Source organism: Bos javanicus, chromosome 8, assembly GCF_032452875.1.
Source record: "Bos javanicus breed banteng chromosome 8, ARS-OSU_banteng_1.0, whole genome shotgun sequence".
Lineage (NCBI taxonomy): Eukaryota > Metazoa > Chordata > Mammalia > Artiodactyla > Bovidae > Bos > Bos javanicus.
In genome coordinates this window covers 41,153,580-41,177,594 of record NC_083875.1, presented here as the reverse complement: position 1 = coordinate 41,177,594, position 24,015 = coordinate 41,153,580, and the positions used below count along the sequence as shown (strand labels likewise).

At 36.9% G+C, this 24,015-nt stretch overlaps 1 protein-coding gene across 4 annotated transcripts in view; it reads right to left on the bottom strand.

The window, feature by feature from the left end:
* The window catches only part of GLIS3 (GLIS family zinc finger 3), a 499,909-nt gene that overhangs the window by 111,236 nt on the left and 364,658 nt on the right, over positions 1 to 24,015 (bottom strand). For all 4 annotated transcript variants that reach the window (XM_061425406.1, XM_061425407.1, XM_061425405.1 and 1 more), the window contains 2 exons: positions 9,374 to 9,535; positions 5,252 to 5,362 (listed from right to left, as the gene is read on the bottom strand). In XM_061425406.1, the coding sequence (XP_061281390.1) occupies positions 5,252 to 5,362; positions 9,374 to 9,535 (273 nt within the window). The remainder of the gene's footprint in view (positions 1 to 5,251; positions 5,363 to 9,373; positions 9,536 to 24,015) is intronic.

Below are 24,015 nucleotides of genomic sequence, written 5' to 3'. Positions count from 1 at the left end.
TCCATCACCAAATGTGAATTCTCAATTCCTTTTCATTGGCTCCAATCACCATGTAGCATTAAAATGTTCTGAAAAGCACAGCTGGTTTCATATTGGATCTGCTTTAAAAAGAAGCCTCCAGGCAACTGGTTTCAACTCGAAATCAGTATTATCAACTGGGGGTTAACTTGACTTTTTTTTAATTTACATTTAATTATTAGTTAGCATCACTATTTTGAACCGAAATTGTTTATTTTACAAAAGCATACCTAGTGCCTTTCTTGAAATCTGTTACCCTCAACTGAGACATCAGGACATTCAGGCAGGTAATATGTCTCACCATCATTGTGAGGTGTAATGTAAGTAATCTGTCAGCAATAACTGTTAAGTAGAAAAGTTAATAAGTGACTCAAACACACACACACACACACATACACACACACTGCTGCTGCTGCTGCTGCTACTGCTGCTGCTAAGTCACTTCAGTCGTGTCCGACTCTGTGCGACCCCATAGACGGCAGCCCTCCAGGCTCCTCTGTCCCTGGGATTCTCCAGGCAAGAACACTGGAGTGGGTTGCCATTTCGTTCTCCAATGCATGAAAGTGAAAAGTGAAAGTGAAGTCGCTCAGTGGTGTCCGACTCTTAGCGACCCCATGGACTGCAGCCTACCAGGCTCCTCCGCCCATGGGATTCTCCAGGCAAGACACTAGTGCCATTTTAATGTCATTGCTGTAATAACATCAGTTTTACTCAAATTCCAATATGATTTCCTAAATGTGAGTGGAAGAAGAGAAGCTACCAGTTCATCTTGAAATGTTATGTCTATAATATGTGTCTGTGACTGACATTCCATTGAGAGTTAGAGAGATTCTTAATGTATTCCTGAGCAGGAAAAAAAATGGAAGGAAGGAGGGGGAAGGATGAAGGGAAAAAGACTATCAAAATCTGGGAGGACCTCTGACTGTGTCCTTCATCTGTATATTCCATACGCCATGTAGATGATGACACAAAATAACTGATAGGAAAAGTAAGTCCCACTAACTCTTTTACACATGCTTTCATTTAGGGGAAAATGTATTTTTTCCACATAGCTTTTTGAAGATTTCAACCACTGCACAAAACAAGATGAGCCTATGTTGTATTTAATGAAATTGTTCATACTTTTGAGTATATATGGGGTGCTAGTGGCTCTGAGCAGATTCCAGAGTATCACCAGTTCTACAGCATTAAATAAGCAATTCTATTTCAGCCAGAAAGCTACATAGGGCTGTTCTCTAAGTAGAAAATACATATACATGTTGCATTCACTACACTTCAAATGCTACACTTGCTTGCTTCAAAACAGCCCGTGTTGAGGTCACAAAAGCGAAAGTTAACTACAGTGAGTCAAAGGTGAATGTTTTAACAAACATTTAATAAATCACACCCAAAGTCTGGAATCTTTGTGGAAGTGTGAAATGGACAAAGGATTCACGTCATCTCTAACTTTTGGCCCAGTATTCTTTCCATTCACTTTTTAAAAGTCCATTTGGATAGCAGGCCCGAGTTGAAGGAAACCTCCTTGCTTATGGCACTTGCAAGGTGAAACTGAAAATTTCTAACAAAGCTCACAGCCTTGAGGAAAATTTCAAGTGGCTTATGGTCTTAGTTTTTTCTTATTTCCCCACTCATGATCAGACAAAATTGAAGGACAGATTCTGCCTTCTGCTCTGTAGACTGAATTCTATTCTCACGGGAGACCATAGCTGGTGACTTGAGTATTTTGCTACTCATTTATCTGTGTAGCCCTCTATTTAATGGACTCAAGATCTGCAAAGCACATTCTACGGAAGAAGTCTGTACATTAGCTGATGGGATGTGTGGGTGTGCACACATCAGACAAAGAGAAAAGTTACTCTGCATGCAATGAGCCACATCATCTCAATTCTTTTGCAGAAGAGGTTTTTTTTTTTTTCTTTTTCCTTTGTTTTCACAGCTTGAATATTTTGCTGAGTTTTCAGGTTCTTGGTTTTCAGTAGGATCCAACAGGTGTGGGAAAGGGCCCCATGCCCATGACCAGGGCATCACTTACCAGATCTCTACCCCTCCTAATAAACATTTGTCTTACGGGTGAGGGTGGCTTGTCACTGGCCATGATTTCAGAGAAAGGCTTCATAAAGCCAGCCATGTTAAGACCAAAATAATGTCATTTAGTGTCCAGGGGGAGGTTGAAAAGAGGATTAGAGGCAGGCAGGCAGGCAGGGTATATTAAAGGAGTCCATGACTAACAGGGTGTGACAGAAAAGAGTTTTATTCTTTTCAACAAAACAATTCCCTAGGGCTGGGACCATTACTCCACTGTGCCTTTATCACCCTGGAATTTTTATGGTTATTTTTGATGAATTCACATTTTTGTAAAGGCTTTTTGAAATAATGCCAATTTTCAATTTTTAATTAAAGTCGTAAATAATCTTAATTCTGCTTTAAAAGGGTTATTGTTTCTTACTTTTTTAAATCATTGCTGCCAGGAAATATTCCAAATACCAAGCCCTGATGTGAGTTAGTAATTAGAATCTCTCTGAGGTCTAGTAACATTCTACCATGTAAATACTACACACCAATACACCAGCGCAGGGTTTGAAAATGTGATTGACTGATTTCAGGTTTATTAGCACTGCTTTTCCTGGGAGTGACATTGCCTCTTTTTATTGGATAGAGCCACTTTCATCACTTTAATTTCCATGAATTAGTCCATCAAAGATCCACACAGGATTTTTAAAATCTTCAGATTAAAAGGCCAGGTTAAAATTTGGAAAGTAAACACAGTAAACTCGTCACTAAGGATTAAGCAAATAATGTCGGCCAAATCCAGTTTAGTCACTTGCAGGAAAGAGTGAACAACAAAAGCTGAATCACTGGAGTGATAATACCTCATTTCACATAAGACAAAATTAAGAGAATATTGTAATATTTGACATTAGATTGTAATTCTGCCCCTTGAAAGTATATCCTTTTATCCAAATTGTCTATTAAAGGTTCTTAAAAACTGTTTACTAATTTATAGTCTTAAGATCTATTATCTTCTTTAAATTAGTGCTTCAAACATCTTTCACAGAATCAAAACTACTTTTCCCTTATAAAGAAGCTGAAATAATCTGTGTTTGAGCAATATAAGCTATTAATAACTCCTAAAAATATCACATTATGTTTTCATACCTACTGTCAACCTGGGTTACTCTCTTGGGTTGAATATCATATTACTGCTTATTTGTCTACATGTGAGACTTACATTCTGTCATGTCCACAACAATTGTTATTCTCTATGAAGGTGCTCTTGAATCTTATAACAAATTTGCTAATACAGTAAAACCTCATGCAAGAGGGTTTTTTGTTTAAGAAACACACTTATTATTTCAAGTTTACAAGATACACATGGATAATGACAAAAACCATTAGACAGCGGTCCTCCTAAACAATTAACAGTATGTCATTATAACAATGGTGTGTTATTTTAAGAATATTAAACATCCTTCTTACAACTTTATTCTTATTATTAATTCACTTAGTTCCTTTGCTGTTTTAAAATACAGGAACATATTCCAATCCATGTTGAATGATCATCTATTATGATATGTTCATAATGATCATCTATTATCAGTTGACTGGGATTCCAATTAAAGAGATTTAACTATACTTATGTGGGCTTTTCTAGTGGTTCAGACAGTAAAGAATCTGCCTGCAATGCAGAAGACAATGGTTAGATCCCTGGGTCTGGAAGATGCCCTGGAGAAGGGAATTGCTATGTACTCCAATACCTTGCCTGGAGAATTCCATGGACAGAGAGCCTGGCGGGCTACAGTCCATGGGGTCACAAAGAGTCAGACATGACTGAGTGACTAACACTTTCACTTTCACTTTCAACTATATTTATAGGGGAAAACTAAATAATTTTAATAACTGACTTATAAGAGTGGGCTTGTATGCTATTAAGAATATCTATTTTTAAAAAAGAACTTTTATCAAATTTTTCTAACTGGACATTTTTCTAACTCACAGTGGAGAGGTCAAATTATTTCCGTATATGAGCCCTCAACTGGCATTGTGCCACCACCTTCCAAGGAAGAAAAAGCTTAAGTAACAAAAAGATTACAGAGCATATCCCAAAATAAAAGAACTAAATCCCTATAAATCATAAAAGAAGGAAAGATTCTGGTTAGCTTGAAGCCATGGTGACCTGAAAACCATGCCATAGAGTTTAATAAAACCATAGGAGATCATAGGCATCACTGACTCAATGGACATGAGTCTGAGCAAACTCCAGGAGACAGTGAAGGACAGGGAAGCCCAGTGTGCTTAATGGGATCGCAAAGAGTAGGACACGACTTAGCAACTGAACAACAGTGTTCAGTCACTTGAAATAAGTTTAGTCTTAAACTTCCCTTAAATTTGTTATGAAGGAGTCTTAAATGAATTAGGTACCCATCTAAACACAAGTGAAAAACCAAGGTCAGGTCAACATATTTTCTGCCATAATCAGAACATACTTTTTAGTCCCAAAATTTACAAAGCTCTGGTATTAGAAAATGCATGAAAGGTAGTAAGCTCTTCGTTCCTCAAGATGTTAAAGAACAGTATTGTCAACCACTTGCTCGAGATCTTATGAAGTCAGGAGGATAAGTCAGGTGGGTTGGCAGGCTGATCTTTAACATTTCTTCCAAATCTGAGAGATACTACAGCTTCTAAGAACTCTGAGAGGTGCACTAAGCCCTCAATGATGTCAAAAGTGATGTTAGGTTCAATTTCTTTCTCAGACTTTCATATATAGTACCTATTAATAAACGTGTTTTTTCTAAGCTTAAAGGGAACAATGCTCTATACATATTCATCCTACCATCTTCGTCAGAGCTAATAATTTTAGCCAATTGATATTTTATGTTTTGTATTGATATTTATTAAGCACTTATCACCAGAAAGAGTATTTGTTGTGTTGCTTTCCCAATTCAATTTTCTTTACTATTTGAACTTGATTTTGTTACTTTCCAGTTTTGGTGACTTTCACCAATTTCATCAACTTCTATTATATAAATCCTCCCCAGAAATTCATATCTGATTACATCAGCTATGAAAATCACAGCCTTGCTACTACTTCATGAAAGACTTCTCTACTCAGAGTCAAAAATATGTTACACTTTGAGAAGCATTAGGATTACCAATGTCCCACAGAAGCTCCCAGTACTGCAAGAGGAATTTAAATGTGCTTTTCCTGGCTGGGTAAATTTTCATTTAAAATTACCTTTTTCCTTGCTTGCTGATCTTTGGAAGAATGTGCCTTCACATGCTTTCTTAAGGAACTTGGGTCTGTGTAGCGTTTGGTGCATCCCGGAATTTGACAAGCATAAGGTTTCTAAATAAGAAAGAAAGAAAGAGCTGTGGTTAAATCATAAAGGTAACTGAGGAAGATTTACTCAAAGACTATTGACTTCAGAGCATGAACTGTTGCCAACTGATTGATGTGAATTGCTATGTGATACTCATGCATTTTAATTAGAAAGCCCAGTAAGTTTGCATCAAGGCAAAGAGAATAAACTTTCAAGAAACAAAGAGATGGCTTATCTTTGAAGATTTTTAAGAGACTGCTACAGAATGCCCTCTTGCCACGAAACCTCCTGTGGCATTTTTCAATATGAAAATTATTAGTATCTCCAGTCATACTTACAATTATGTTCCCCTGAAAACAATCTCTGGTACTGTCAGAAATTAGGAAACACATATTCTTTAAGAGTTCAGGTATAAAGAAGCTGTAGAAAAGTCCAGAAAAGACTGGTAATGTTTCAGAAGAAACCTGATTCAGAAAGAGAGAGGGAGAGAATTAAAAGGGAAAATTAGTGGAAAGTAAGTAGAAGACAGCAGGTTTCAAACAACAGACACATGAAAAATCAGCCAAAGAAACATTAATATTATTAGTTGCAGAGGAGTCCTGCTGTTAAGCCTAGATTAGGTGAATAAGTTCTTGGCTGAGCACGATGAGAAAGCAAACAAGTTCTGGCTACTCCAATTCTCCCATGAGCCTAAGAGATGTAAGGTGCGGAGCCCAAGACAGAGTCTAGAATCCTTTTTATTTTTATGACCCTGGTGATTGGTACATGATAATTAGGAATGACTGAATGAGAGCATTGCACATTGATTCAAATTTTAGCAACTATTCTTACTGTAACAACTAAATTCAAACCAAACGTTCGGGAATGTGACTTTTACACTGTAGAATAAATAAAAACTTTCTTAAGAAGTGAAAAAAAAAACCCTAGAAGATTAACTGCATTAATAAGATGTATTAACTGTCACTCATCTACTTAGTATCTCATCTGGTGAGATATTAAATTTGTGCCTACATGAGGTGAAATGTGAGGAAGAGAACTGAAACTGTCTCTACAATAGAGTTCTCACTTTAGAAACATGCTATTCTATCGACCAACCCCACTTCCCCCAAAACTCAGGTTGTTTTCCTTACTATTTATATTTTGTTCCTGTTTTCATGCACTTGCTTGTCATTTTGTAGGCCAACATTTGTGTGAATTATATTATCTGCTTTCTAAAAACCATATATGTGTTTCACTTTCTTATTGCTATTGTTGCTAATTTTTATTCCAAGAACAAGATAAAGTCATGAATATATAATTTAGTTTGACAATCCTAATTTGAATTCTAAGATTGAGTATCTGATGTGTTTGTCTATTGACTAGCTGGCTGATTGAATGAATGAATCACTCAGCAGCTCTTTCACTTCCATAATGTGTTAGACATTGTATCACATATCAGGGATCTAACAATGAACAATGGATGAACCAGCCTCTCAATAAGTCACAGTTTCTGCCAAATGATGAGCCAATTATGGGCTGAAGTCATCTGCCAAGACGTTTCCATTGGGTAAACAAAGGTTTTCTTTAACCTGGGAATCTTTCCTGGGTTCACACAGTTTTTTCCCCCTAGTCTTCCCTTTCCTGCCTGGGGGGGAAATAAGCCAACATCTTTACTGGCAGTCATGTTATGACCACATAAGTTCATGTTTTGCATTAGAGATGCTGTATATAAAAACTGGGGGGAATATTAATGCATTATATAAATTGATGCCATTATTATTACAATAGTCACCATTACTTGGGTTGGAGAGATAAGAAATAGTTAATGTCATTTTGGATTTGATTTTGAGATACTCTTGAAAAAGGCTTGAATACTGATCATTCCTCCCAGCTAGCTTTTACTCTCTCCCCTGTTATCAGCCACCTGGGATCAGTATGCCAAAACAGCAATGCCAGGGATTGGTCTAAGTGGTACAAGTATACTGGTCATTTTAACTCAGATTATCTAAGCTTTAAATGGCATGTTACACTTCATCAAACTATATTCTTCATTATTTTCCATTTATACTATAAAATTATTCCCCCTGTTTAGACATTAAGATGCTAATAGAGAAATGATTTAATAACACTTTCCAGGGTTAGAATTATGGACTCCGTCATCTTTATGGGCAAATCATTTCCCTAGAAGTAAAGAATCCATTTAATTGAAGAAAGATACTTTATCTAAAATTCTGATAGTATTAACGTAAGGAGTTATTAGCATAAGGAGTACTTAATAAAAGGGAATGTGGACCTAAATTTTAATAATAAATTCTTCAAGCAACAAGAAGGTAGTTTGGATTTCAAAGAAAAAAATTATGGTTTTAAAAGATTTAATGGAGAAATACTTAAAAAAAAAAAAAACCAGTTAAGTTTTAAAAGCTACTGCATTGAACTGAATCATGAAATTATTATCTTAGGTAGTTTTTCTCAAAAGTTTTCCAAAGGGATTTTTTAAATTCAAAATGACTTTAGAAAATGCTCTTGGTTTGATTAGCTAAAATTAGCTTCAAGCAAAGAAGGGTATTGTAGAACCATAACACTTAGCCTCACAATAGTTCTTTCAAACTCCAGATAACTAGCTAGAGTAGAAGCAATTTCTCAAGACAATCTTGTCTCATGAATGTTCATTCTTCCATGATAAAGTTTAATGACAAATTGTAAAATTTATAAGATTCTACCAAGACCATTTTAGACATACAAAATAGGGTATTTAAACATAATTCATTCTCTTTCCTATTTCTACTTTTAAAAAATACTGCTATTCACCAAATTTATTCATTTAATATTCCATTCTGTTGGTCCTAAATTCATTGAATTCAATTCAGCTAGAACAGAAAGGGTCCATCTTATAGCCACTTTACTCTAATTATATTTCAGATGTTTACTAGGCAAACCATCACATTATGTATATTAGGATATAATTCTGTTTAGAAAGGTTATATGACATATAGATAAAATGACTGCTATCAATATGACTAATAGCGACTAATATAAAATTTAATAAATATGTCAGCTATAACATCAGAAGAATCTTAAATATGTATGAGAAGGTGTGTAGAAATAACAGTATCTTTTCAAAATTCAAATTCTGAAGTAGTTTAATAATAGACATCAGAATGTTAACACTGAAAAAGTACTGTCATGAATACATTACTTGCAAGAATGTGGGATAAGAGATCTGTGATGTGTATAATACATTTACCCTGATGGCTTTGTTAAGTGAACTAAAATTACATACAGTCCACCTAGCCTCATGTAAAAAAAAATGGCATCAAAACCTGAGAAATGCAAAGGAGGACGATCAACATAATTGAGAAAACAAAAGACAGAGTCATGGAAAGGGCATTAGCAAGTGAACACAATGTTTCAGCACTAAGAGAATTAAAGCATAATAATGAAAATAAATTGTTCTCATAGGTTGTATGCCAGTAGATATGTGGCTGTTAACACAGAGGAAGAGTGATGAAACAGGACCCTTGGGAAAGATTTGCTGATTCTTTTTAGATCACTTGAAGGTGAAAATACCAGGTGGTTTCTAAAGCAAAAGGCCAGATTCACTTTCAAAAAGCAGGCCAGTCTCAACGTTCTTATGTCAAGAAAAAAAGAACTAAAATAGGAAAAAAAAAAAGTGCTTCCTGTTTCTAGCAATAGAGTATCTTATCTATCTTAGTATATCTTGATATCTGAATATTTATTTTAAGGTCCAATCTCTAGCAGTCATTCTCTGTACTAAAATCTGCTATATATAACAGCCCTTAAAGTGCCTCTGCTTTATATACGAACTCTTTTGTCCCAGCAGCTGTAATATTTAGGATAACCTGTTACTATAGAAAAAGGAAAAGAGAGAACCCAACAGGGCCCCTTCTGGCTCTCTAGCAGGTTTCACCGCTGCCCTTGGCCTTGTCCCTATAACCTGCAGGTCATAAAGCAAACACCTCCACCACCCCACTATCACACGGGCACTTCCTCACACCGGGACTCGAGGCTGGAAGTTGGAAGGCTCCTGCCATTCTTACAGTGTCCAGATGTGTCCTCTGGTGCTTGGCGCGGTCACTGGAGTTACTGAAGGCCTTCTGACAGCCCGGATGCTGGCACAAATACGGCTTCTCGCCTGTGTGGCTCCGCAAATGAATCTTGAGATTTTCGAGCCTCGAAAAGGCCTTCTTGCAACCTTCAAACTGCAAAAAGAAAATAATTTTTGGTTGCTGAGAAGGACCTTGAATGTTTGGGGTTGTGGGGGACAGGAAAAATAAATGTCCTTAGTTTGTTCTTAGCCTATAACAAAAAAAAAAGAAAGAAAGAAATCCAAATAGTAACAGTATTACTTGTAAAAATATCCATATGTTTGTGTGAACTGCATTTTTCTACTGAATATACTTGCCACTTTCCATACCAGATTTGTGTCCCAAACTGATTTTTGTGATTACTTATGTCAGAGAAAATTTGCTGTGAGCCATCTGGCTTGGTTAATAAAAATACAGTAAAGCATGTCTTAAAGATTTGCTTAAAAATTAATACACTTTCATTTCCAAATTGGTCTAAATTGAAGGAATCAGGAAGGAAGAAACTTTTTACAACTAATAAACTAATAACAACAAAAGAATCAGAGTGATGTTTGAGAAAAAGAAGTAAATTGAAGACCCAAGAGTTAGAGATGAAAAGGACATGTGTCTGCTGAATCATTATGATAATAAGCTTTCTTAATTCTATCTTAAGTGGTTTTCAACTTCCAAGAGTGACCTTTTTAATATATAGGGTGACGCCAAGCCTAATGAGATAAAGTTTTTAACATGCTTTTAAAAAGGAACAAGAAGACAATCCATCTAGTACAAAATCATATTCCAACTAAAGTTATAGTTTTATTTATCTCTATTTTTAAAGAAACTTTGTTATCTGGTTCTTGAAGAATTGTAAATGAAAAGTTGAAGATCTTAAGAAATGTTTCATTGGTTTGTCAGTAACATTTATTGATGGTAACATTTACTTACTGTCTTCTGTGTGCAAAATATCAGCTACTATAAGAAAGTCAAAGTGATTTCAATCCTTGAAGTGACAGTCTAACAGAAAACATGTTAGAGAATGCCTACATACGAAGCATAAATGTGAGATGGGTGTTTATCCTTTAATTCTCTCTTTGGTGCTCAGCCCTGGAATATATATGTCCCTTCAGCAATTTTGATGCCATTAGAGTTCCCAGTGCAAGGGAAAACTGTAATTTAAAAACTACAAGAACAAAACATAATATGTTTAATGCAATTAAGAAGCATTACATCTTAGAGAGGAATGTAGGGGTGGTAAGGGGAACAGAAGTAAAGAATGTTAAATTGAAAACAGTTTACATTAAAAATTAGCAGGTATAACTTAAACTTACTGCAAGAAATGTTATAAAATTCCTCAGTTCTCTTACTTTTTATCAATACAACAGATTAGTACATTGCTCATGAAGGGGTGACCCAGAGTTGGGTCAGGTTTTGGTTATTTCCATTTTTACCTTTACGTAGAGGATGAACAAAGGAGGAAGAATAACTAAACATGTCACAACACCATCTATTTAAATAAGTTGTCTAGATTTTGCATGCTAGAATATTTTAAGAAATTTATGAAAGTTGCACTTATTTTTGATTGAGAGTTATACATGTTTCACAGACATATGTTGGTTTATTTCAATTTTGATATTTTGCTTAAAATAATTCTAGTGTTTTCCTGATTTCTATTTCACATAAAAGTAAATTTAGCCTGAACAGAAGATGATTGCTGACAAAGCCAACTACTTTTCAAAAGAATGAAAGGCGTATCATGTTATATCGCTAGAGGGAGAGAGGAGTTAAGTGTTTATTTCTGCAGGTTTTCAAGTGGTTCTCATGTTTGAGAATCAGGGGGCTCAAAAGTAACCCCCAATTCATGGCTAAGAGGCCCCTGCCAACCAAACCTCTGTTTTTAAGGTTCACTCTGAATGACGATTCAGTGTACACTTCTGCTGTAACTCAGTTTGTCTTGGAATCACCTGACAGACCACACTTGGGTCTAAAATGAGCTTATGGTTTTGGACACATCAAGCCTGTAGCCCAGTTCCTAGCAAGGCTGTTTTGCAGGGTGGGCATCATTTTATAGGGGTGCATACCCAGATCCAAGTAGGCCCCAACATCCACTATCTTCTAGTGATAGAAGTCACTAGATCTAGTGATCTAGTCACCCGAGATCTTGATCAGAGAAAAGCCTGCATTGTCTCAGCACCAAGATTGGAGTGGAGAATCATTTTAGAATAGCTTAATGAGATTTCTGTGAGCACCAGAAAAATAAGACCCCTGGATCTACCACAGAGTGATTAGACGGGATCCCAAAGATGCCCCAGAACTAATTCCAACTGCCTACTTCATCAGATGTAAACTAAATGTAGACTAGCATTCCCAAGGTCTCTTTAGTTAAATGTCCACGTAAATGTTCAAAGTCAGAAAATTGTTAGTATTATTGTTAACAGAAGCAATGATCAAACCAAAGAGCTTGCTGCATTCCAAGCAAATCAGTGAAAAATGAACTATATCTCATAAAATCATGAACATTTTTTTAAAATAGCAAAGGTGGAGGAAAATATGAGCACCCAGATTGAAAATAACATCAAAAAGATTATCAGTAAACGCATGCAAATCCAGCTGATCTCAAATATTTCCTCTCTAACAGTGAAGTCCAGAAGACAAGAGTCTTTGTAGTATGTGTATGGGCATTATACAACTTTCAGGAGAAAAGATTAAGGACTGAAGGGATTTGATCCTACTGAGTTGAATGAATAAAGGCTAGAGCAAGGCAACCCCATGTACTGGGGGCTCATAAAACCATTACCCACTCGCTCTTATTGAAGAAATTCACTGAGAAGAAACCATGCTGCTGCTGCTGCTGCTAAGTCGCTTCAATCGTGTCCGACTCTGTGCGACCCCATAGATGGCAGCCCACCAGGCTTCCTGTCCCTGGGATTCTCCAGGCAAGAACACTGGAGTGGGTTGCCATTTCCTTCTCCAATGCATGAAAGTGAAAAGTGAAAGTGAAGTCGCTCAGTTGTGTCCGACTGCTAGCGACCCCATGGACTGCAGCCTACCATGGGATTTTCCAGGCAAGAGTACTGGAGTGGGTTGCCATTGCCTTCTCCGGAAGAAACCATGAAACCCACCCAAACCAATCAAATGAAGTGCTGAAGAACTGATAAATGGCTCCATGAGGAACCTAACACCCAACCCATCACAAGAGTATGCAAAGAATAACATCTGATTGAACTTGCTACACTAACAATTCTACAAGAAGAAAAAATAGGACCCATTCATTTCTCTAAGAGTATCTGGATGAAGCTTGAAAGCAAACAATTTTGTGGATTCATTATCATTCATGATGGAAATAAACCTGTAATTCAAACAAGTATTTCCTCTCCCTCAGGCAATTCTACCCTAAGATTGTAAGTTCAATTAAATGCAAATACATTAAAAATATAATATTTTGGTAGAACTATACAAGATTGTTACAAAATACACCTACACTGGATGTTTTGGGTATCTGAGTAAACAGTTGCCTGTTTTCTACTTACATTTTTTCAGGTTTTCAAAATCTTTAATGAGTCTCACCTTGTAAAGAAACATCTAAATGTAAAGGAAAGCAGGAACCCCAGGAGAATTTCCTTGAATTTGGCTACATACTTTCTCATCAAGATTCCTGAAGTGCAAAGTCTATCCTGAGATCTAAGGTCCAAATTGTCACCTGATTGCTTGTGTCATTGCCATGGACCAACTCCTTCACAAAAACTGACCAATATCTTAGTCACTGGATATCTCCTTCCTGGACTGGCTGTGGAGCCAGGAATCTAAGGCCCAGTGACACATAGATGGATCATCAGGCCTGAGATTGCCTGTGCTTCAAACGCAGGCCACATACAGATTAGAGAAAAACAACAAACAAACTCTCAGAATCCAAGGGAGTAGCGGAAGGAGGAAAAGAACAAAGAGAAAGACAAATGCAGAATGGTAATGTTTGAGGGAGTGGTGGTGGAAAAGGGTCTGGGACACATGGGTAATTTTATCTAAATAGCATTCTTATTTTCCTCCCCGACAAACACCGAGTAAGCCCTAGGAGCATGGCACTATGTGATAGACAGTGAGAGAAACAAAAGGATTAAGACTCACATTTTATTCAAGGGAATCGGGAATCAAGATCATTACATGTGGCTGGGCAGGTCATATACTGATGAGGCATGAGCAATGATTCTCAAAGATACATCTGAGATCAGAAGCATTGTCACACCCTTGGGAACCTGTCAGAAACACAAATTCTCTAGCTCAACTCCAGACTTACAGAATAGAAACCTGAGGGGTGCAGGCCCAGCCATCTGAGTGTTAAGGAGCCCTCTAGGAGATTCTGATGCTACGGTGTGTCTGTGAGTTTGGAATGAAATTCACATTGTAATCACTATTGCTGATCTCAAGACAATCTCCTGACAGAAGCAAAATGTCTTACAGAATTCACTCATTTCTACTTGGGGTAAGAGTCATATGGGCTTGTAGCAGCACTGGACTAAAAAGAAACAACTCCATCCCAGGATAAAGCAGGGTTATCTCCATATGCACTGCAAATGAGACAATATTCCAGAATGTCAGTCTCATACTAGAGATTCTTTAAGCTCTTAACTATTTAATCTGTTGCCAAGCAGATTCTAGTTCTGAAATAGGCATGCCTAAAAATTCCCTCAGTGACCTCTTGACCAACAAAACATCCCATGTTTCTAGTGCCTATTACATTCTGCTGTTGAGAAAAAGCAGTGAAGGGGAGCCATTATTTTCCAATTGCACATTTCAGTGACTACAGACACATACAAGAACAATGCATGAAGTGGCAGAACTTTAAATCTCACGGGTTTGAAAATACGGCACTGCATGAAGCCTTACGCTGAGAAAAATCTCTTTAACTCTGAGGCTGTTTTCAAGGAACAAGCCTTAATTAAGAAGTATAAGTTGCCTCAAATCCAGAGAAACTTAGCTTGCACCACTTTGTTAATTTAGGAGATTATTTCATATTTAAAGGATCACAACTGGACTGTAATCACCATCTATATAGATTGGCTTGATTACAGATTGTTGACATTAAGTGGCATTAAGATGACCTTTGAAATATTACTTTCCCTTTCTATTAGAGGCTTTTGTGTAAGGTTTTGAAAATGAAAGACTCATTAGACACCATTAAAATAGGATTTATTCCATATGTGTAACCAGTAATCAAGTAGAATATTACTCCTTCCCCTAATCAGCAATTTATAGTGTTGAGAAGCACAAGTTCATATTCAAAGCAGTAATAATAGCAAACCTTTCCTGATCAGGTTTCTCTACCATCCCTAGTGTCAACAAAACCAAAACAGAAAGGAGTCTATTATGCTGGACATGCTTTTTAAAAATATACATTTGATTTCAATTAAGGCTCAGTGTTTACGACCCTTGTAGGTATAAGCTTTTACAATTTCATCAGTCAAGACCAATTATTCCTATTAGTGATGGCTGAGCTGTGATATGCTGTGCAGAGTTGGGGACTTACTGATGAATTATATGCTATTTACATCTTCCATGTACAGCCCATAGACAACAGAGATGAAAGCCATTGGTGGAAAGGTCAGCAAATATTTATCATGCTGTGGATACAGTCAAGGTGACTTCCACAATAAGCCCAAGAGTTCAAGTCTACTTGAATCATGGACATATCTGCAAAAGGTGTAAGTAAAAGATGGCTTCTTCTGTGACTCTGAAAGAGGCGGACAAAGGCACAGCTGAGGGCCCAGAGCCACCTCATACTCATGAGAAGAGGTGAGAAATCTGACTCTAGTGTTTAACTGAGATTCACCAGCTTTCTTCCAGGACAGTGCTGGCCATCTTTACGTGCTCATGAGTCACTGGGCATGTTGTCAATATTAAAATACAGATTTGATTCAGTAGATACAGAGTAGGGCCTGAGAGTCTGCATTTCTAACCACCTCCTACATCATATTTTTAAATATTGAATGTTCAAAGATGCCAATTTGAAAAGTAAGGTTCTAGGGGTTATTAAACTACTTTCAGGTTGAAAATGTACGGTTTAATGGGATTCAAAGAAAAAAGAGACAAAGAACTAGAGTAAGAATAAAAACTTGCTTTTGATGAACCAAACTATTGTCGCTTCGTCCACAGAAGTGTGGAAGAGTGAAATCTATTTGTTAAACTTAGGTTGACAAGAGAACAGAAAGTGTTGTCTAGGGGCAGAAAAGCAGAAGAAAAGTCAGAGGGGGGGAAAAAAAGCATAAGAAATCAAAACAGAAAGACTGCAGAAGCATAATGGAGCAATCTGACATTGTTTCTCCTTCAGTGTTATTTGCACTGGGCATATGGCTTGCCTCATGCCATCCCGTGGTTTCTGCTCCCAGTGCATCTTATTAGAACTGGATGCTCCAGCAAATCTTAATATTTACCACATCAGTTTGTATAAAGTGTTACACAAAGGGAGAAGAAAATAATTCACATGTTTTAAGGCTTTAAAAAAGTATGTAGTTCATGAATTTACTATATTGAGTAATATGGAGTTCTTCCCTCTCCAAGCTTCATTCAGACTACTAATTCTGTAAAGAGGAAGGAGATGTCTCTGCAGGTTCTCACTTGAAAATATGAGTGATTTTGCTCATGTTTTTAATCTAATCACCTTATTGTCTACAATGGAAGCAATATGCTCACAGAAAAGGAGTTTGTATGTTTCCTTTTGGTTGTTAAAAGTAACATCTGATTTTATAATATTTTGAAGGGTCTACCAAGAGGAACAGTAACCTCATTGGGAAATTATTTAAAATTGAGGTAGGGTTACCCTGGTTAATTTGAGATTTCTCTTAACCTCAGGGAAATCAGTGTACCCCAAAGTCATTTTACAAAGATTCCAAATATCTAAACAGATCGCACTTGCATTTCCTAGGACAGCCTTGCTTCAAAGTTTCCTGGTCTTTTGGGAGAGGCAGCCAGAATGGGGAAGACACTCTGACACTTCGGCCTCAATGAGTCAACTACTTCAGTGCATGTCACTTATCTGGAATTCTGAAGTGGCCTACTGTACTCATTTATTGAGATTTTCTGGAACTACTAAAATTTTGTAGAATTAATATAAAACCCTTTCTGTAATGTTTTCCTAAACTGTAAAAAAGAGATCCCAGTTACTATGTTTTTCCTTGTTATTCTAGTGTACAAAATGAATCTATTAACTAGCTCATAAATACAACTTCCTGGCTTGTTGTGCTTTTTGGTTTTGATTAAGAAATCTGTATAAAACAAAGGTTACCAAAATGGGCAGTATGAATGTGCTTCTTATTGGTTTAAGAAAATTCTTTTTTTTTTTTTTTAACATTTTGGGTCATGGGCAGCAGCTGACTTTTAAAAGGGCACTCTAAATGAGGTGGCAAAATAAATGAGGGTGTAACATAAAAATTGAAAATGGAAAAAATGTTTTTGAGAAGCCACATGACAATGTAGAGAGAAATATGTTACTTCTGTGCCAACATTTGAACCGTATTAAATTTTTATGGAAATTATCACGTGTCTGGTTTATAAAAATTGAAAGGAGTTAGGGACAAATGGAACCTTATCATGGGCATTACATTCACCACTGGCAAAAGAAGACTCCATAGTGCAACACTGATATTTAAATATACCATATTGCTGCCTCCAGTTATTCAACAAATATAAGGAATATCATATATTATTCATGCTGTGTCAATACAATGCCAGAAAACTATAATTTTAAGCAAATAATTATTCCATGAGTGGGTAAATAATAAAAAACTGGCTATTTGGGGGTTGTTTAAACATAAGAATAAGTAAGTTGCCTGAATTTCATTCTTGTTTATTAGCATTGATTTCATGCAATCTGCAAATACATATCCACTAGAGCATGTGTCCTTCAGAGGTTCACAGTCAGACCTCAATAAATGCACTTTGCTTATATGCCAGAAGAGCAAATATATTTAAGGCCATGTAACTGGCCCTGTGTAAATATACCTAAAAGAAATCAAATTATTTCATTTTCCATGTATCTCTGTTTCTGACCACCATCTAGGCATACTTAATTCCATACACATGAATCTGCAAAAGCATAATACTTCTATGAAGTATATATAAAGTCTACATATAAAAGCAACTTTCTTATATTTTGATGCTCTATATTAAAGAAAACAGTTTTGCAAAAAATTTTGAGCATCAGTCTATATACCAATAGACCCGGGAATATTGAGTTTCTTGTTCACTCAGCACTTTATAGGCTGTGCAGATGATACAAAAGCATCACCAGGCTCCATCCTGCCTTTCCTGCATTCATATTACATTCCAAGAGATAGACATACACTCAGAACAAATTTTGAATCTGACCCAGCCTGCTCCAACACCCCCAAACTATTTTCTATAGACTAAAGGTGAGGAAACAAATGTTGGAGAAATCATCTTTTGGATTTTAGGGATTATTTTTTGGATTTTTAAAAAGTGTCAGAAATGTTCTCTAAAACTCTAGTTTCTCTAAAGGGTCTCTCAAATTTCAGACAGGGATAGATGAAGTAAAAGAGAAATAAGGAAACGAGAAGCAGAAAAACAAAAAAAAGAGAGGAGAGAAAAAGAGGCTACGGGTCAAAGGAGGGCTTAGCACAGACATGGTCAGGCCTGTCTCCTCTGGTCTGAGGCCAGACTCCAGGCCAGTCCAGCTGCAGCTCCCTAATTAAGCATCATTGTTCCACTTTGCCTCTGTTTGTGCTACTTCCCGTGCCTAGTGACATCCTACTGGCCCTTTAGCTTGGTGTCACCTCCTCTGTGATACCTTCCTTTATGCCTGGTGTCACCAAGGCGCAATGGATCACTACCTCCCCCTCCCCCCACCCCCCACCACACACATATCAAGACTTATCCACTGCCCGGCTAATGCATGGGGGTGCACTAATTGGGTTGTTTGTCTCCCCTACTAGGCTGTGAGCTTTATGAAGACAAGGTCCTGAGTCTTATTAATCTTTTTATTGGCATACACTTGGCATATACTCAAGTGATCACAGATTATTTGCTAAATAAGTGCTAAAGGAAATGGAGAGAATGAATTCATTGTAAAAGAAAAAATATATATATATACATATATATATATGTATATATATATATATATTTCCTAGACTTTCTTCTGTAGAAAGCTCATTAAGGCCTTTTAATTAGGTAGAGCCAGTCACCATTCATGATGACATCAAATGGTCAACACTGCAAAAGCTATAAAATGAATTTAAGGATTTTTCTGGATTTTAATGTTCTATAGAATTACTGCAAAACATATAATTATTTTAATATCTAATCATGTGGGGAAACAATACTAATAACAATATATGGTTGTATTTTGTTGTGGTTGTGATGTCTTAACTTATTTATTGATGTTCTGAGAGATCTGTAGCAATACTGGTGAAGGGAGTGGGCTGTTTTCCTACCACACCCTTTTCCAAACTTAAGCTACACATATACAGACCCACTGGGAACACGTTATTAGGAATAATTCAAGGAACATAAATGTATGCCTTCTTCATACATAAATGAAAAGAAACTGTTTTAAATTGCCCTAAGTTAAGCTAACATACTCAAATATGCCAGGAAAGAGTCTCTCAACAGAGTGTCTCATGCAAAGAAAAAAGATCTTTGGGACCTTGCCCTGAATTGCCTGAGTCAAATATCCCCAAAGAGCAGGTCAAACAGTTTCCTTTGCTATCTGCTCACCATCTGATAGCCAACCTCTCTGAACAGGACGCAGCCATTACGACCCCACATAACCCCAGGATATAACCACGCCAAACTCCAGAGCTTTCTGAGTATTCAGAGTATAGGGGCTGTAGCAAGGCCTTGGCTCTGCCTTTCCTGTTGGCAGTGGATTGGCTCCCCTGTAACTCTCTTTGACTGCAAAGAGGAGAAATGCCACTGCTTGCCTTCAGTTTTATTAAGAATTGGCATGCTTGGTTTAACAGAGCTAAGCAATATATTTATTTACTATGGTGTTTCCCAAAATGATTGCTAAATTCTGTCATCTCTTGACTGAGAAACTGTTTGCGGGTTGCAACAGAATGTATGCTAACATACATACAGCAACACAAACTTCCAAGACAAACTGTTTAAGTCAATTTGCTATCATATAGGCACATAGGTGCAAATATGTGCATATGCATTTGCGGGTATAGCCATGGGCACACACTAACACTTGCACACATATCCCACACAGATTCTGTAATAGATGTGTATATTTAAGATCTATGCGCAGGGGAGTAGAGACAAGCATGGATTTGCCAAGAAAGAAGAGGAAATTCACACACGAAGAGAATAATTTACCATAAATTGGCCCATACTGAATTTACTCCAAAAAACAGAGTGCAAGATGCCAAATTTTTAATGGCTCTTACTATTCCAAATCTGGCCCTGACAAACTTTGGAAGAGATGCAAGTGGGCAGGAAAGATGGGATTAAAAAATTATATCTTAAGCCTTTTCACTTTCAAATGTAAAATTTCCACCACGGTGACAGGAGGAAAGAGTGTGGCAGGGATATTTTCCTGACACCATGCTTTTCTCAACAAAAAGTCATCGATTTTCATTATGCATTGCTTAAATATAAATTCTGTACTTGCTAAAAGTCATATGCATCTGGCTGCTTAAAAAAGAAGCAGATATGAAAATAATGGAACTCAAACCTTGCATTAGCCCTGGCAGCCATTACGAAGGTGTGAGCTCAGAGTGATGCTTGGGGCAGCTTCACAGTCAGAGAACTGACAATCCTTTGTGACAACCCACAAGATTCAGCAAGACCACTCACTTGCTTCCAAAACGCATCACCTCCAGTATTCTTTCTTTCACAGCTAAGCTTTTCAGCATGGCTCTCCCATCACATGCCTGACTGCCAGGTGGCAGGTGCTCAGAAAATCTCCCAACCTTTCCATCAGTACTTGCTCTTCTTCTTTGCTCTGATTTTAAACTACCTATCCCATCTCTGAGCCTTTCTCTTTGTTTGTTGAAGGAATCACTCTTCCTATATATACGCCCATGGTTCACTCATGGGCAAGAAAGTATTGACAAATTCATTAATCAAGCCTGACCATTTAGGTATTAAAACCCACAGAGTATTCAATCATTGTATGGATGCACTGTTTGATCCCTATAATTCTAAAGCAAATTCTTTAGCCAAGAATTGTAATCTCAATCCCCTTGACTATTCTACTTAAGATAGTTTCAACCCTCCTTTCCCCTCTGAACGTGACTCCATTTATCACAACAACAACAAGTCCACATAAAATCTTACCCAAAAGTGCAAAGTTTGTGGTGTAAGTGGATCACCTCAGATGTTTTAATTTGATGAGGGTATTGGTCTATTATATAGTAGTTGGCCTTTTCACTGAATTTAATTTACAATTGTTTATTTTTCAAATAAATAAAAAATCAGTAAAACATGTTGTTTCTAAGATAGGTCTCTTGCTTTATTTTATCTCCTTAGTCATCTTACCAAGCCAACAATCCTGATGTGAAAATATTTAGGGTGGAGTAAATTCCCAATAAAAGTTAACTGTCATTACCATCATCTTTCATGTATTCAAATTATCAAGTAGTATTATCCCCATTTTCCAAGTGAAGAACATCAAGACCTAGAGAAGTTCGGTGCTTTGCCACAGACACAGAGCTAGTAAGTAGTAGATGGATAACCAGAATCATGGCCTTCTGGCTCAATTATTTAACTATTTCCTCTATGCAACCCCAAGGAATGCTATTTTTCAATAGGTTAAGGAGAGAAAGGAAAAAATATGTTCTGGAAGGAATCCAAGCACACTTTTTCTTTTGTTTCTTTATAAAATGAAAAATATTAGTAACTTAAATTCATAGAATACCATCGACTATCCAAAACTGTACCAACCATTCTCACCAAAGTCTGAATGTAGAGGGAAGTCATTGATAAAAATGAAAAAGTACTGTGAGCCTTATGTTCTTGGCATAATCTTTTTTTTTTTAATAACTGTAATTCTCAAGTTAAAAAAAAAAGTGGTATGCATCTGTAAATCACTCAGATGCTTATGCTGCTGAGAAACAAATGCAAAGTCAGAGTTAATGTGAAATAGTCAATGTGAGCATTCTGGAAGACTTCAAGACTGCATATTCAGCCAAACAATAAAATACTTTATAGCATGAACTTTTATTCATTTAATCAAATGAAAGGGCTCCTGAATTTACTACCAATTTACCAATGGTGACAAACTTGGTCCCTCTTAAATGCCTATGTGGTTAAGCCTTTCTTCTAAGTAACTTAACTTATGAAGAAAAGAAAGATGTTCTAGAAGTTTCCATAATCTAATAGGTGCCTAGTATGTATTAGGTGCTCAATAATTTTTTTGAAAAATGGTTAGTAATTGAATATTTGCCTAAATATTCATTGTAGTGTTTCTAATTTGAAGCAAAATTCCTTCAGAAAAACAGTTTACTTTGCTATTTTCCTTTATTGGATATAAGGACCCAAACTGTATCACATCAGAAATACAGGGTTATCAACTGTTAAACTTGGCCTAGACCTCTCCTCTGAGTTCCAGGCTCTACTGCCTATTCAATGTTTCTGTAGCTGGTCCACAGATACCTAAATGTAAATATTCCAACACTTAAAAATGACCTTTCCCCCCAAACAGAACTTCACTCTCTACTCTATTTACCTAACAGTACAGCCCAGTATCTGGAAATAATCCTTGACATCCCTTTCTCACACACCTATCTCTAATATCTAGGTCCTCAGAAGTGTCTCTCAAACACATTTACTTCTCTCTATCAATGTTGGACCTCCCCTTGTCTGAGTAGCCATCTTCTCTCACTTGATCTTCAGTAATCAGTGGGTCTCCCCCTTTACACTTGCCCCCATCCACCATCTAGTCTCCATGGTGCTGCCAGAGTAATTGGTTGAAACTAGAAATCTGATAACGTCACTCCCCTGTGTCAAATTCTTCAAAGGTTTCTCATTGTTTTTGGACAAAGACCAAAGCTTAGCCATGGCTTACAAAGTCTTGCTTCAGCTGGCTCCTGCCTACCCTCCAGCCTCATCCTCACCTCACCCTCCTCCCCTTCGTTCCCTCAGTTTCAGCCACACTGGTCTTTCAGTTCCTTGGAGATTGTATTTGCATATGCTATATCCTTGGCCTGGAAAAATTTTTCTTCCTCCTTTCCTAGTTAAGTATCTTTTCAAGATTGGTTTAAATATACCTTTTTTCAGGAAAGCAGTCTCTGGTCCCCAAGCTTAGGCTTATCTCCCACATATATGCCCTTAAAACATTCTCATGGACCATGAGCTCCTTTAGCACAGGGACCAGAGTGGTCCTTTTCATGATAGACTAGTGTGCACAGAAAACTTCTAATGCAGAAATGTAGAATAATGGACAAATGAGTTATTATATATTAAAATACAACCTGTTTATATTAAAATACTTTCTTTTCCTCCCTCTCTTCCTTCCTTTCTAAGACTGCGTGGTTAGAGCTTAAAATCCACTCAGAATAGCTATACACTCATAGGAACAGGGCTTGTTCTAACAATGGAGAATAATAAAAGATGAGTAGAACTCAAAGAACAGATCCTCAGGTCTGGAGAAAAAAAAAATATTTGTGAAATTCTCTATAATTTCTAAGTGCTACATGAAATGCAAATGTTTTCTAGATTCCAACTGCACACACAGAAATATCTCAACTCATTTTGACAAAGCTATCCACCAGGGAGATGAATAAATAGCTTCACTAAATACATATGGTGCAATTATACTCGGCAATAAGTGACAATAGGTCTTACTTTATAGTAATCTAAAAATTCAAAGCCCAATTATTTCAGCTGCTCAGTAAATAATACTGAAAAGACGTGGTGGTAAAGCAACTTAGAACAGACTGTATTAGTAAATGCTAATGATTGCTTTATGATCCACAGAGCCACTTTCTTTTTCTTCTGAAGGAAAGAAAGCTTTTTGTAAATTAAGGGGAAAAAAACAGACATCCATGAGCTACAGCCAAGAACAAAATGAAAGCAGGGAGTACTCCTTTTGATCTTTCAAGAGTAGTATTTAGTTAAAGAATGTATGCTGGACTACAGAAAAACACCACCAGGAACATGAGCATTTGGGACCTGAAAAATACAGTTGTTGGCAGCTGGCCTTTTAAAAATATATTTTAAGGGAAAAAAAGGACTTGTCTCCATAGCTCCAAATTTCAGGGCAAACTGACACTGACTTTAATGAAAGGGGTCAGTTTCAGACTTCTTTTTTGGAATGCAGAAACACTGCAAGTAATTGGTATAATTAACAGCTTAGATATGCAAATCAAATTCAAACTTGAAATGACTGAGATGGAAAAGCAACCTCAACAAGAAAAGATGAAGGAAAGAGAGGAGAGAGAAGCACAACAAAAACAACTCTGGCCTTTTTGGATGATATGAAGACAGCTGAAGCCACAGTAAAGAGAGATGGGGTACTGCTGATCTCTTTAAGACAAGCTCCACGAAAGTGAGAGGGAAAGGAGGAAGCTGCTGAGCCACAGGTCTACCCAGACCAGAGGAATCTGAACAACAATCAACACGGCAGAGCTGGAACTTCTGCCCCAGTAGAGCATTCTTGTTTTCAT